Raw genomic sequence first — 15970 nt, forward strand, 5'->3', positions numbered from 1 at the left:
TGCTCTGGGGCACCAACTCTCTCCTTCACTGGACTTCAGAGTACCCATATTTGGCAAACAGAATCTGTTATGTGTGGCCCAGAAGAAACATCACATTTCAAAGATATTGTCTTCTGTCAATTCATTGTCTCCTCTAGTGAGTTCAATGAAAAAAGTCTGACAAAAAACCCAGTACAGCTATCAGTACCTGCATTTCTATGACTGAAAAAATATACATCTTAATATAACATTTTTTAGCATTCTTCTATTATTTTTTTTCTTCCCTTTGTGCAATTCAGAAAGCTGATGCTGAAAACAAAAATGCTTCGGTCTTGGAGACCTGGATATGTGGCACACTTTTCATACATAGGAAATTTTTCCTACCACCAAATTCTGCAACCGGTCAGATGTTTTGAACACCTGTTTGCTGGAGAAACAGCATTCTGAAGTCTTGACCTATACATCTTGTTAAAGGTGGGAGTGGGAGGATGACATACAGATAAAATGCTACTGCTTCTCTGAAAATCTTGAGCGAGATGAGGATTAGGCCTCTGTTGACTATTTGTGACATATTTTCACTGACATCTAACTGTAACACAAACAGCTGTTTTGTGCTTCTAGCTCCAGTGCAGGTATCTTTCATTTAAACACACTGACTTCCAAGATGTGGTACATATACTTAAACATGTGCAGAGTATGTAAGATAAAGGTGCACAAATCTCATGTCATCAGCAGGAAAATTACTACAGGTCTTTGGCATCTGAACATTTTACACATGTATTTAGGGGCTGATAGGGTATTGATGATGCAAGCTACTCCTCTCATACCTGTACCTTGTAACTAGCAGGAGCAAAATGGAATGAGATTGATTATGCTCATCAAGGAGGGTCTTTCTCTGATTGCTTTTGAATGCAGCTCTCTCTCTTGAGCATGAATAAAACATTTGCTGCCTTCTTACCTTTCAAAGATTTGCAGGATCAAAGTCTCAAAGCAATTCAGCCAGAAGTGCAATGCAGGAAAGAACTTTCAACACTCGCTTTGAAAATGTAGCAAATAATATCAGTGTTCTAAAAGATTAATCAAACCATTGTAGACAAAACTGCACCTCAGAACTGTACAGCAGCTCTGCCATCTACCAGAATGAATAGATACCCAGAATGAATCTGGCCCATTTTATTTACAGTTTGCAACTGAGAAGAAAAATGTTTCAAACTTAACAGCAAACCCAGTTTAATTACCTTTGGCTGTGGTACTATCCCTTGTTTGGAACAGTAAGTCCTGCTCAACAGGAGCACTGAAGTCCTCCTGGGGTGGAATACAATTTTCCTGCTTACGACCTCTTCTGATCAAAGTGAGGCGAACCGTTTGTCCCGTGTGCCGCAAAACATCCACTGCTTGCTGGTTAGTAAAACCCTGAAGATTTGTTCCATCCACCTGCAGGATCAAGCAGCTTTTCAGTTCACCCACAGAAAAGAAGTCCAGGGCAAAACAACACAGTGAGTTCTCAGCATCTGTTAGCCTAAGCAAAAAGCAACTGGAAGGGCAAGAGCAAAATCTGTACAATTTTATGTAATTGGATATGCTAAGCACTCCCACTGGAGTACCCCAGAGCTAGATGACAACCAGTACCACAGCAAAGAGGGGAGGAGTGCCCACCATGGCATGGCCAGGCCGATCTGCTCTGCAAGGTAGAAGAGGATACACCATGTGCTGTGCAGGGCATATTGTACAGCCCATCACCCAACCACTTCAGCCATCCCTACCTCTGAGGGATAATACTGGGTGAATAAACCAACACAGCATGGCTAGGAGTTCTGGAGAGACAAGAGTAAGGAGAAACACATCGATCTACTGGAGTAGAAAGACAGAGTGCAGTCATTTAGATACAAAAAAGTCTACCAATGAGCATTGTGAATTCCAATTTCGAAACATAACACTGTCACAAACAACCAGACGTTATCACTGGTTCGTAATTTTAAGAATTTAAAGAATAAAATTTTGTTCTTCTCTGTTTGAAATTATTTTATTATCTCATTAACTTGGGTATTTTTCTGGAATTCAAAATTTTGACACTTCTCAATTCTAACCCATTATCCCTACCTAGCACCCATCACATTTTATTTTTCTTCTCCGCATTTTATTTTTCTTCTCCCTACAAACTCCATTGCATTCTAGTATTTCTACATCTACCCCACAGTGCCTTAAATTTCTCAAATACTTCTATCAATACTATGCTCTTTGATGCCTGTCTTTGTTTCTGTCTATCTACACAAAACACATACTTCATTATTTTAAGTCTGTCTAAATGAAGCATGAATCCCCTGGCCCCTTAGTAATTTTTTGCCCTGCTCTGAAATTCTTCTAAATCTAAAGTAACTAAAAATCAGGTGGGACTATTTAATTTTTCCTCCACACTTAAACAAACCATATTTAAGAAATGCATTTTATTCTTCAGGGTCTGAGGTCATTTAAATAATTTTCTCCTTCTGCATCTGCAGTAGAAGAAGAAAACAAACTTTGGAATAATCAATTTTAGCCATTTGTACTCCACACATAAATCATTACAAAAAAGATATACACTTCCACAAACAAATGCAGGCACTTCTGAAGAGAGACCATAACCTGTTCTTACTGCTGTCTTCACACAAATGCAAGGACATATATATGAGAGACACAAAAATATACTCCCTGCATTCACAGCCTGATTTCCACCACCGAAGCAACACTTTATGGATAAAAATACATTCTTCTTTCTCTGGACACCTAAAACTTTGGGCCACAACCTTTTAAAATAATTCTGAAAACAACTGCCCAATTTGAATCAAACTTTGAAATTTCACACTTACTAACCTACTACTGATACGGAGGATATATAATGATATATCCTCACATACAAGATTTTTTTTAAGAATTACAAGATACATTCAGTTAGCATAATCAGAAAACATGTGATGAGATACTCTGTCAGGAAAGACTCGGAACTGCAACACTGATCCTAAGTATTTTAAACAAATACTTCATGAGCATTTCTTTGCAACATAAAGAAGCAGTCCTGTAGACAAGCAATCTCAGTTCATCCTGCATTTACTTACAGCTATAATTTGATCTCCCACATGGATTCTGCCATCATGTTCAACAGCACTGCCTTTTGTAATGCTTTTCACAAAAATACCAGAAGGTTCTGGGATGAAAAACAGGGAAAATTAAGTTAATTACTTTATTAAGAAACAATTTAAATAATGCAATGCTGCAACGATGCAACTAAAGGCACCAATCAAAAAAGGGGAAAAAAAAGAAAAAACAATCCCTAAGTAAGTCAATAAAACAATCATAAAGAAAGGAATTATTTAAGAAAAACATATGTATTATTAGCGTCTTAAAGAATGAGCCAGATTAATGTCTGTTTGCATTGATTTGATCTCATTCAAAACCTTACAATGCCAAATACACAGTTCCTGATGCAGAATAAGAAATATTCTAACTTCCCTTAATCTAAATGTTGAAACCAACATAGACAAAAAACATATTTCTGACTTTTGCCAAATTTGGACAGAAAATTCAGCTTGAGTACACTAATCCAGTAATTTCTGAATTTTCTATGTATTTAAAAACAGCTTAAGAAAATGTATGTTTGGACTGCCATACTGAGAAAATTATAACTGAACAGGAATATAACTTTACGTTTGAACCAGTTTTTAAATACAGTTATCACTATTTGTAGTGTATAAAAGGCACACAATTTTAAAAACTCCAACAGAACAACAAAATTAAGCAAAAAACACCCATCATAATAGAAACATTTTAGTTACTAATTAGTTACTACTTTTGAGTCAGAAGGAAAGTAATATATAGAAAACACCTACAGAAGGGATATTTCACTAAAAGAAAACATTTCAGGAAAAACACACTTGCTTTGAAACAACTTCAACAGCTCAATAAATACAAATATGCAAGACTTCTTACATGCAGATTTTGCACAGCTTACATTAAATTAGGAAAAATAACAGCACAAACAGGCATGAAATCACTCTGATGGTCTCAGGCCTGTAGCACTAGCATCAGAAATCGTAACAGCATCTACTTTCTCTCAACAAACATTCTCACTCTGTTAAATGAATATGCTTGATGTGAAGACAATCCACTACAAAATGTATTTTAAAAGCTGTCACAGACTTTGCAGACCTCAAGCTAACGTTTTACTGGCCCTGAATATGATTAAACTTAGAAGGAAGGAGGTTTAATGACTCAACTCAGCTTAGGAAAAATAAGATTACATATATATTCAAGTCACCTCATTGACAAGTCTCTCTTTTTCTGTCAGGTTTTGGTTTTTTGATGTTTCTTTGGTGTTTTTTGGTTTTTTTTTTTTCTTGGTTGGTTGGTTGGGGTTTTTTTTGTTAGGTTTTTTTTTTTTTTTTGGGGGGGGGTGGGGGGATTTTTTATGAAGTTGTTTGCCCAGGCTTTGTGCATAATTACATGGCTGTTCATCCTAACTTCCAAACATTCTTATATCCTGTAACAGCTATAAGATAACAGGACAAGTTATTAGTCATTCACAAAAAATTCAGAAATGTTATTTGCCGTCCAGTATTTTTTTTGCTGCTTCTTTGACAGCAAAGTTGTTCTGTAACTGTCATGTCATAAAATTGAGATACCTAACTAGTTCCTGAGACAAGAATATTCTCTAACCTAGTTACATGCAGCACAGCAATTTCAAACTGAAGACCAATGATACTCAAACATCAGCCAAAATATGCTCTCAGATCTTTACATGTTCTACATCTTAATTTGTCTTTTGAAATTCAACTGGAAGCTGTTAAAGAGTGGACTTGCACAAACTCTGTCTGGTCCTGTGGAAGTCCAGTTTTTTCTGATCCAAAAAATTATAGCTAAAAACTGCCGAAAATATGGAATGTACCTATCCATGCATTTTTCAAACAATATACAAGTGGATACAAGTCAAAGTAACAGCTCTTTGAGAAGCTTTATGACACATTCAAAAGACATCCCTTCCTAGCATTACTGAATTTACCAAATTTCCCCTAAGGAAGAGTAACAGAGTTCTGGATTATTTTTGTAAAAAACATTGTGGAAATTACAAAGTAAAAATAAGAAATTGTCCATTAACATTTCTGAATTTATTTATTTAAATAAACTTATTTATTGTCCATCACAGCCCACAGGTGAAGAAATATTTATTACATCCAGAAGTCAGTAAAGAATTTGTGATGTGCTAGCGACGCCATGCACATTATCTAAAAATTAATAAGTCTCTTAAAACTACTCAGAATGCTACTGTGTTGCCTTGTAAGAAGGCTACTTCAAACATAAAGGGTTCAAACTAATCTACCATTGTTTTTCAAAAACACGTAAGCAGAAGTTTAGCTAAAAGTGAAGATAAAAACTGATTTAAAGGTTCTGAGGTGGCATTTTTTAATAATATAGATTGTTTTTATTCTGAACATCCTTTTTACAAAATGAAAACCATTCTTTTTCTTTTTCAAATTTCAAATATATTTTAGACGGTTAAGGGCTCTTTTAAGAAAAGTTATATCAAAATTAAGTCTTTGACGCACATATACCATAGTATGCAACAGACTGCTTAATAAAGTGCAAGATTCAGCAATTACCTGATGTTTTGTCTCCAATGTAGCCAGCAATAGTTATTCCTAAACCCTGGTTGTTCTTAGTGAGTTCAACATTGAATTTCTCCCCATCTTCACAGCTATCAACAGAAGCATCAACCTAAAAAGAAAAGGGGGATTACAAAAGAAGCACTTTTCCTTCAAATATTCACCACATTCTTTAATGTCAGTAACACATAAAATTAGATAAAAACACAAAAATGTAAATATGAAATTTGTTTCTGTTCTTATTTGCTGTTCATCAGACTAGCAAGAGGTAGGTAACACTCCTCATGGTAAAGCAATGCAGATCCACCTCACCTTAAAGGTAGTATCTGGGATATTACCTTTAACTTATCAAATCATTATTTAATGACTAAAATGACTGGTAAAATTCATACAAATGGAAGAATTAATTTCTTCTATAGTAAGTTACATATATATGTATATGAATATGTAGCTTGCTGACTTTATGGGACCTCCTCAGAACTAGCTTTAGACAGCTGTGTTATTAAAAAGAAAAAAAAAAAGTATTTTTATTCTATTTTTCTAAATTTCTGTTCATGACCTATAGGTACCTTTTTAAAACTTGCAAATTTAAAATATGTCAAAAGGATCACTAGTCAGGCAATTATATTTCTTGCCTTTGGAAGGCTTAAAAACTTCATTTAGCACATAGCAATTATATGTGCTATATATCCAGCTAGCTCAATAATTACAACTTTCATTAATATCTGCTGTAACTCTCTGAATTTCAATAACAATGGATTTTGGGGCTATTTAATTACTTGTTGTTAATGAAAGCAGAATATGTATTTAAATCCTACTTTATCAATAGGGAGTTTGTATTAATAGTTTTTATTCTGTCCCTTCTGCATGCCAAGTAGCAGTAAAACTTTTTCTTTAAGTGCCAACATGGCAACCAGGTTGACTAACTAAAGCCAGTTTGACTAGATAAGTGCCAAAAAAGATTTCAGGAGAGCTAATTCCCAAGAATCTGACTTGTGCTCTTGATCCAAGCAACTCCACCAGAAATCAAATTGAACACAAGAAAAAATAATTTCTGATGCATTAATCATCCCTCTCATTGAAAATACAGGATTATTTTGGCCACAGGTAATGCCACCAAAAAAAGATCCAATTCCTATAGCCTCATGAATTTTACATGATAGATATCTGCAGGTAACATGACAAGAAGTACCCATTTTCCAGATCCATTCTGGTCCAAATAATAGTTGTAAGAGCATCATGAGGACTTCACCTATACCATATCTGATAGGAAGAAACTAAAAATTGAGCTGTTTGAATCATCATCTTCCCTCCAGACCCAAATCAATGAGTTTTGCATGACTATTACCAGGTGTGCTCCTTCCAATAATGTGACTTTGTGTTGGCAGGAGCAGTTTAAAAATAGCCTGCTTCCTGGCAGGAAAGAAATACCAGGAAAGGGGTTTTGAAAAGTATGGAAATTGGGAAGGTGGCAAAAACCTCAAATTGTGCCCTTTTGCTGCTTTGAGCTATTTTGTCAGTACTAGAAATTGCATATATTCTGCAGCTGCAGATACATCTTCTAACATTGCATCATATAACCTCAAAAAGGCAAATACTGCAGAAATATACACAGCAAATTCAGCTTTTATTTTGAGAGATGCATTTCAGACAAATAATACTAGTGCTAAATATTAATCCCTTTATCTAAAATGCAGAAAGTTTTTACATCTCTGTGTGCTGTAAAGACACAAAAATACCAGTTTGTCTCGTCTTTGATGCTCAGAAATCTCCAAGTTAAAATTAACTCTCTCTGCCTTATAGCCACAAAACAGTGGATGTTAAGTTTTCACAGATATCACTACAATGGACAGAGACAAAATGATGGTATCACTATCTAAATTTTTACATAACAATCATGCATAAATTACAAGGATTACTGGGGAAGAATTGAAGAAAATGTCTAGAAAAAAAACAGGAAAAAGCAAGACAAAAAATTCTAGTTAGGGGTAGGCTCAAAAACAACAAACATTTTCTTCTCTTATTAATGTACTTCATATACTCACATCAAAATGTATCTGGTCATATCCACATATGGCAAAACAGTACTGTTTCTGAATCCCATAAAACCAGACTTTGTTACAAACATGCAAATTGTCTATTTGGTAGAGGTTTTGAGCTGACAAATCATGATAATATTTACAGCATTTTTAAGTGGCTGACTGTTGTAGAGCAGTAAAGATGCAAAGTACAATCACCAGCAGGGGAGTTAGGGTAGCAGCTGGCTTACTTTTTTTAGAAAACATCTAGCAAATGAGCAGTGACAGGTGATACAGGAAAGGATTAGCATCTGTGTGCTGCTTGGCACAGGGAGAAAAGTTCTGATGAACAAATGAAATTATACGGAAAGAGGGGAGCCAGACAAAAAAATGCTAAAGAGTCAACTAGCCCAGACCTGAAAAAAAGACTGCATTGCCTCAGTTGTCCCAATTTAATAACATACCCTTACAAACAACTCAGAACAAGTTGTTAATCAGATTATACTTATTGAAGTCCTAAACCTTAATCCCAAAAGTCTTAAAAAATACAGTTCCTTGCACTGTGGACGCATTGCATTTAAATTCTCTCAGATCATCAGATGAGACTTGTGCTACTGGGAAAGAAAATCCTAGCTTTTGAGAACATAAGCACAAAAGATTCAAACAGGAGTTAAAAAGAAAGGAAGTTTGCAATGGGTTACATATGTTCACTGCTGCTTACCTGTTTCTCTGGTGTAGAGATGGGTACTGGTGTACCTGGAGGAACTGCTGGTAGAAGCGGCTCCTCAACAGGACCTCTTGCAATTACCAGTTTCACTCTGTTTCCACACTGCCTTAGAACTTGTGCCACCTGCTCACTGCTCATTCCAGCTAGGTCTGTATCACCAATTTTCAAGATGTGATCTCCACTACACAATCTTCCATGCTGAAGGAAAAATAATGACAAAAAATGCCATTTCTCCCACATACCATACAATTAGAAAAATAGCACATAGTTTTAGTCACTTCTAAGACATATGAATCAGGTGACTTTTTCTGGATGCCAAGCCAATATGCTGATAGCAAGGAGAAGAAAAGAAGGCTGCCTAATGGCACACAATTTTTACTAGGAATTTCCCTAGAGATATCCAGGAGATCTTTTTCAAGAAATCACCCAAGCACAGAGAAAAAAATGTGCTTAGCTAATTACTCCTACTGGTATTTAACAATTGCATGTGGACTGCAGAACTTTGGGTTTCATTTTCAAGCACACATCCAAAAAACAGCATACAAATACATATTCAGGTTTGTGCTGATACTAAAATACTAATAATAGTAGTAACAGACTTAACAAAGACTCCAAAATAAAATTAATTTCTTTCTTCCTGTGATCCAGCTGTCTAAATTGCTTTACATTTGTTTAGTTTCTCACTGATTAACCTTTAATTAATAAAAAAGCATCACATGAATTTAGGCCATTTGATGAGTGTTACAGAGACAGTTTTGTAAAAGGAACAAATCTACCTGTTCAGGGGAAAGGAGGCAGCAGTAAGTGCTGTCCATGCATCTCCAGGCCCTGTTACTAGGCAAATACTGCTATTGTTGGAAAACTGACAAGTCTCTGTGCCTACTCAATCCTTGACCATCATTAATGCTGCCCTAGGTACCTGTCTAATGAACAAGCTTGAAATGAGCTGTGACAACCAAACTCGATTCACATGAGCCCTTCAGGCAAGAGCAGAGTCCATGTCTTGAAGCAGACACATGAAGCCACATACCTGCTCCAAGCTTCAGTAAGCTCAGCAGAGAAAAGCAGATGCTCTTAGCTGTTAGGGCACAGCAAGTCAATCTTTGGAATCCCCACCAACCCAATTACAACCAGTACACTCGTGAAAGAATTAAGACTCTAAATGCACACAATATATATATAATGTGATTTAGAACCTAATTAATCTTTAATATTCAAATGCAGAGACTCTGCACTAAACACACCTTTACAGAGGAAAAATTTCAGTAATTACTGTTTCTTTTTTTACATTTATTTGGATAAAAGCTACCACTATTTGGTCTGACCATAAAAGTAAAGAGTAACTTCACACCTTACTGAACAGTAACAGGTTGGTTGAATTTACCTGATCAGCCACCCCTCCTGGGAGGATGGTTTTAACAATCACTCCAGTTGACTTTCCTCCCACTATCCCAAATCCCAGACCTGAGCCATCATTGACCAACTCTATGGTCTCCACATGCTGCCAGTGAACCTAAAAGGAATAAATACAAGCTTGAAAATTATTAAAAACATTGAATCATAGAATTTTTCAGGTGTAAAAAGACCTTTAAGATTATCAAGTCAAGCTATTAATATATGTATAGAAATTTGTTGGTTATTTTCTCTTATTTCTTGAGTATGTTTTTAATAATAGAAAGTTCGAGGAAGATTGACATATAATACCTTTTTAACAATTACTATTAGATATGATATTGCATAATATTTATTCAGTAAATTAGTAATTCTATAACAGGTAGTTATAGAATTCTAGTACAAACCAGAATTTAATAATGGGTCAGACCCTCCAAGAACTCATCAAATGAATATAGGCAGCAGCCTAGGGCTGCCCACCTTCATGCCCCATTGCAGTCAGTGAATTCTGCTTCCAAAAAACCCACACAGGACTGGAAATTAAAATCTTCAGGTAAATGCATGTTCACATCATGCAACAAAGCACAGGAGAAAGCAAAATCCCAATTCAGTATTTCTAAGGCTGATAGCAGACCCAAATATTGTGAGGCAGGTAGTAACAGAAATACCCCATGTAATAAATTCTTCTGGGTTGTCTGATGGCAACAGCACTAGAATGAAGTCGTTCTGATGGCAGACTGTGTTCTGAAAGGAGGAAAACTGCTCTAAAAGGAAGACAAATCCTAGCTTGCTCACATGGGGTGCTCCTTGAAGGGATAGCTGGAAGCTCATGGTATTCTTCCTCCTGAACAAGAACTCCCACCATAAATTTGTCTGAAATTTCAAACCACAGCTGGTGCTACACCAGGTATAACCTTAAAATATGCTTTTTTTTTTTTTTTTGAATAATCAAGTTATTGCAAACTCAAAGCCCTGTGGTACCTGTTTGTAAATCCAGTCTTAACATAAAGTCAGTATAATAAAGCAAAGCTTGAAGGAAGAATTGCTCCTAGTATGTTGCATTTGAAAGCAAAGAGAACATGAAAATTGGGAAAGGCATGCTAAACAAACCAGAAGCAGCTATGGGATGTTTGTAAGGAACATCTTTTCATGCAAGGGAAGCTGTTCAGTGAATACAGAGGCAATCACATAGAGAAAGAATTTTGTCATAGCAATACTGGATAAGAGCAGGCTTCCTCTATGTGCTGGCAGGAAAAATTAGGTCAGTCAGCTGCCCTCATACACACAGATACAAATAATATTTCTGATATTCCTTCACTAAAGGTTTTATACTAATGATTATAAAAACAGTTCCTCTTTCCAGAAGAATTGCTCTCTATACTTCTGGCAACTGACTCCATTAAAGAAGGGCCACAGAAAACTGAACAGTAAAACCAACAGACACTGAATATAGGCTGTCTCATCCCAGAACAATCCATTACATGAGTAAGGTAAAAGGAAGAGAATGTACAGTTAATATCATCATGTTTCTGAACTGTGTTGTCTACACCTAGATGTGCAAAAGCTCTCGTAAGAAAGGAATTGTAGTGGAGCTGCATTTTGGAAAGCTCTTAAGTGCATCTTGTAATTTCACTGGAGCTCCCATGCTAACAAACAGTGACACAAACACAAAAGCTGATGGTGCAGATCAGACTACAAAGCCTCAAAAATTTGCTTGCTCAAGCAGGATGCAAAGAAAAAAATATCCTGTTCAGTGCAACCTCAAAAAAAAGCTTCATCAAATAAGGTAAACATGCTATATTTGCACTGGATACAGGTAAATTGGCAGATGGAAGCAGGGAATACATCCAAGATGAAGAATTTTCCCCCAGAAAGCCCGAGTATTTTCTAGTCTTTGAAGGTAAAAGGTATAATGAAGATAAACAGAAGAAAAACCTCAAGAATTGTGAAGGAATATACAAACAAGTTACAAAAAATTACTCAAAAGGCTATATGCAGTAAGTACATGCACATCCAGAACTGAATACACAGATGTTTGGGCTATACTCACCGGGTTGGAATGGGCTGAAACTGTGCTAGCAGCAGATGGAGACCGGGAAACTACAGGACTGATGAGCTGAGGAAAAGTGCCTCTAGCCACAACTAGCTGGACATTATCTTTTGCTTTCTGCAAAATGCTGATAGCCTGTTGATGTGTAATTGTCTGGTCAAGGGCTTGTCCATTAATAGCAAGGATTTGATCTGCTTCCTTCAGCTTTCCATCTCTGTCAGGTAGGTGTAAACAGATGACAAAATAAACAAATAAGAAAAATCAAGGAAGCATTGCCACAGAAATTGCAATATTTTGACAATTTTCCAGGATTTTTAATAACCTGGTCTCTATACCCCTCACTTTTTTAATCCCCCTTTGTAGTTTTGCTGAAAGGAGCTGACATGGCACCCTGGTGATGGCTCTCTTGGAAGCTAATCCCACTGCTACTTTCCTCTGGTGACTATCCCCTAGCCAGCTTTCTTCTCCCTGAAACCCCATGTGAGACTAAGCATATTAATCTCAGTTGCTCCCAGCCACAGCCTGGGAATTTATGTTTATCCTTGATTTTGCGTGACTTGCTTTATAGACCAAGTGCCCCACTTTGTTCAATGCACCCATTCTGAATATTCATCAAACCATGGACTGGAACACGCTTTCATCAGTATGTTACAGAAACAAATTTTCTTTTGCTGAAAAACAAGGTGGGGGGAAAAAAGGAGAAGAATACATGAAAGAAAAAGAAGGACAAAGAAAGCAACCAAACAAAAGTCCTCAACAAATTAAAAAAACTTCTTCACTTTCTGACAAAGGAAGCATCACTGTAAAATTACATACTGAGTCCTTCCTCAGATCTACTCCAAAGGAAGTGTATGAAGCCTACACAGTTGAATTACCCTCTCTTTCCTCCACCACTTCTTTGCATCCTAAAGTGGCAATGCATTGATAACAAAGGGCAGCAAGGAAAACAAGAAACTCTATTACAATAGCCTTTGTGAGCACTCAAACTCAAGAAACCCAGGTAGAGCACCCAGGTAGAAAAAACCTATTTAGCTTCAACTCAGAAGAAACAAACAAACAGAAAAAACTAACCAAATAAACAAAAACAAACAAAAGAAAACCAACAAAAAAACTTCACCTAAAACAAAACAAAAACAAACAAAAAGACAAAGTGGAAATTAGGCAGGTTAAAAATATTTAAAAATTTAAAAATACTGCAGAAATATAAGGCATGCCACATTTTCTACCTGATTAACTACAATTAAGTCTCTATACCATGTTCTTGCCTCTCTTGCCCATGTTTTTATTAGACTTACAGTAAGTGTTCAGATTACAAATGATCCAAAAATGTCTCCTAAAGCACAGTGAGAAACAGTATCAACATGACTCAACTTCTTCACACAACATACAGAATACATCACAAAGCAGCTTGTACCACTGACACACCTTACTAGTCTGCAGTGAACTATATTTTCTGCTTGCTGGTCATATTAGGGGGAAAAAACTTTATTCCAAAGTTGTTGTATTTTTCTTCCTTGCTCCTGCCATTTACCTTTGAGTTTGTGTGCTCTCTCGGTACTTCTCTCAATATTAGCTGTGGAATCTGAGTTTAAGTTCTAAAGCATAATTTCAGCAAGCCATTATTATTGCTGAGCTTCTGTAATATCAGCTGTGTATCTCTGTGAATATCCCTGACTTTAGGTCAAGATTTGCTTGATGTCAAATCTGGGGTTCATACCTGCTCAATGGGACTCTACCTAACAAATAACACTGCCAGATACAGCTGACTTTTTTGCATCAAATTGTTCTTCAGTGCATTTTGACTTTAAAAGGCATGACACAGAACAGTAGCTTTCTCTTTCTCCCTATTTAAAAACACCAGGGAAATGTTATTTGCAGTTTCTATAAATTAAGGATAGTTCATACGATGCCTGTTCCAACATCACATAAATTGTGGTAAGTAATTTTACATCTGCAATGATGCTCAGAATATAAAGAGAGAAACATGTACACATGTCCTTGTAACACAAAAATAACAGCAGTAACACAACTGAACTGCAGTGTCACATATATACTTGGTATAGTAAAATATTCAGTAGTAATATTACCTATGTGCCACACTTCCCTCCTGGATTTCTTGCACAAATATTCCTAGTTCTCCCCTGTTTTCACTCTTGAGTCCCACAACACTGAAGCCCAGACCACCACTTAGAGGTTTAATAAGGTCAATTGTCTCAACCAGACGACCCTGTTCAGCAGAAGTTAAAAAAAAAGAGTATAAATGTTAAAAGGTTAAAAATGAACAAAGGTTAAAAATGTTGAAAAGTAATAATAAACATGGCAAACAACTTGGAAATTTCTAATGACAACTATAGCTGGGCAACACTACATAAGCTAATAACTGAAACATAGCTGTTTATTTCCAATTTCTTGCTATCATACAGAAAATATTTGAGAAATAAATATTATTACAGCCCACAAGAGGAAATCAGGGAACAAAAGATAACTATAAAGAGTTTTGGTTTAGTAGTGACTGAATATATATCTATTTAGATATATATCTATTTTATATATATTATAAAATATAGACTATATCGAATATATATATTCTCTATATATATATATATATCTATTTTAGAGGGTACAGGACAACTTTCAAGCAAAACCAGAAAAAGAAGATGAATTTCAGAAAGATAAAAAAAACTTAGACTATGAAAAAAGGCTCTCCTGAACACCACCAGACTTCTCCTATCCTGCTCTATTACAGATTAAATAGATAAATCCTAGAATATATGCATGGGTTTTCCCAGCTCCAGCCACTGAAGGGATTCATGCACCATTTCTGCCTGCTACAGGAAAGTAGTAAGATTAGAGAACAATCCACAGCAAAGTCAAACTTTTCCATTTTATTTCCAAGAAAGTCACAGATCTAGATTTTTGTTAATTATGCATACAAGAGCATGCTCTGACAAAGTATCTCCCTCAAGCATAGAGCAGCAGTTCTACAATGAGCATGAAAAAATAATGGCATGCTGATTTGTAATACAATACTGGTCAGCTAAGGACAGTAGCTCATAAGTGACTATGTCAGGGCTAGTTTTTCAACTGCTCTCTCATTTACTAATTGTTTCTCAAACTAAAAGGTTACTTTTATTTTATATGTAAGTGGTACTGTGGTCTGTGCAGTAACTTAATTGTCTTTAAATAAATATACATGTATCTTAATCTTTATATAATCAGTAATCCATATTTTGTGGTTATTATATGACAGCATTACCTGAGACATGTTTCTGATCAGCTGCTCAAAGTCCTCACTACAGAATTTCCCATTAATCTGAGGAGTAATGGATTTCATTGATGTTTCTAACACATTAGCTGGGTTGCCATTTGGCTGAGCCAACAAATATGACTCATTAAGTGGCAAGGACCCAACGTTCACACCATGATGGAGAAGCTGAGGGAATTCACCACTGGAATGTACAGAAGGTGTAATATTTACCTGTAAAAGATTGAAGGCAACACAGACTTATAGACACAGCAGAAACTTTCTCCTTAGGTAAGGACATTACCACAAGCCAACTGATCATTAGAAGTACTAGAAAATCCAATTTGCAACTTTAAGTAGACATTTTAAGGAGAAAAATTATGTTAAATATTTATACCCAATGTAAAACTGCAAACTACAATATAAAACACAAAAAAAAAGATTAGAACAACCTAAAATTATATTCTATACTCTGTCTAAAATTAATTTGTTCCCATCACCATAGCATCTTGAAGTACTCCATCACTAATGCTAGAGATGAACAAGAACAATTTTTTTCCACAGCATCAGTATTTATGGGGAAAAAAAATAAACAAAAAGAAAACTAAAAAAAAACTCCCAAAAACTTTATCAGTTATTTCACAACTAAAAAAAAAAAAAAAGTATGCAGATATGATGAAAACACAGAGAACAAATTTCACCAGTCAGGGTTTCTGCATCACTATGTACTACAGCTACCAGTGTGACTATCTGCATGACCTAAGATTAAATATGAGATAACTGAACAAGTCTAAAACCACCAGGCTGATCTGAAAGTCACAATCATACATTTACACAGACTTTACAATCCACTTTTCTCAGAACAGAAAAGAAAGAAAATCCTCCATTTTGCACTGCCATAATAAATCACCTCTTTTCAAGCAGATC

At 35.8% G+C, this 15970-nt stretch overlaps 1 protein-coding gene across 16 annotated transcripts in view; it reads right to left on the reverse strand.

Annotated features, from left to right (window-relative positions):
- Positions 1-15970, reverse strand: part of MPDZ (multiple PDZ domain crumbs cell polarity complex component) — a 93931-nt gene that overhangs the window by 61994 nt on the left and 15967 nt on the right. For all 16 annotated transcript variants that reach the window (XM_021525556.3, XM_021525555.3, XM_021525571.2 and 13 more), the window contains exons 4-11: positions 15056-15277; positions 13887-14026; positions 11800-12013; positions 9742-9870; positions 8352-8555; positions 5610-5724; positions 3072-3160; positions 1218-1413 (exon numbers count right to left, since the gene is read on the reverse strand). In XM_021525556.3, the coding sequence (XP_021381231.2) occupies positions 1218-1413; positions 3072-3160; positions 5610-5724; positions 8352-8555; positions 9742-9870; positions 11800-12013; positions 13887-14026; positions 15056-15277 (1309 nt within the window). The remainder of the gene's footprint in view (positions 1-1217; positions 1414-3071; positions 3161-5609; positions 5725-8351; positions 8556-9741; positions 9871-11799; positions 12014-13886; positions 14027-15055; positions 15278-15970) is intronic.

The sequence above is a fragment of the Lonchura striata genome, chromosome Z (assembly GCF_046129695.1).
Source record: "Lonchura striata isolate bLonStr1 chromosome Z, bLonStr1.mat, whole genome shotgun sequence".
Taxonomy (NCBI): domain Eukaryota; kingdom Metazoa; phylum Chordata; class Aves; order Passeriformes; family Estrildidae; genus Lonchura; species Lonchura striata.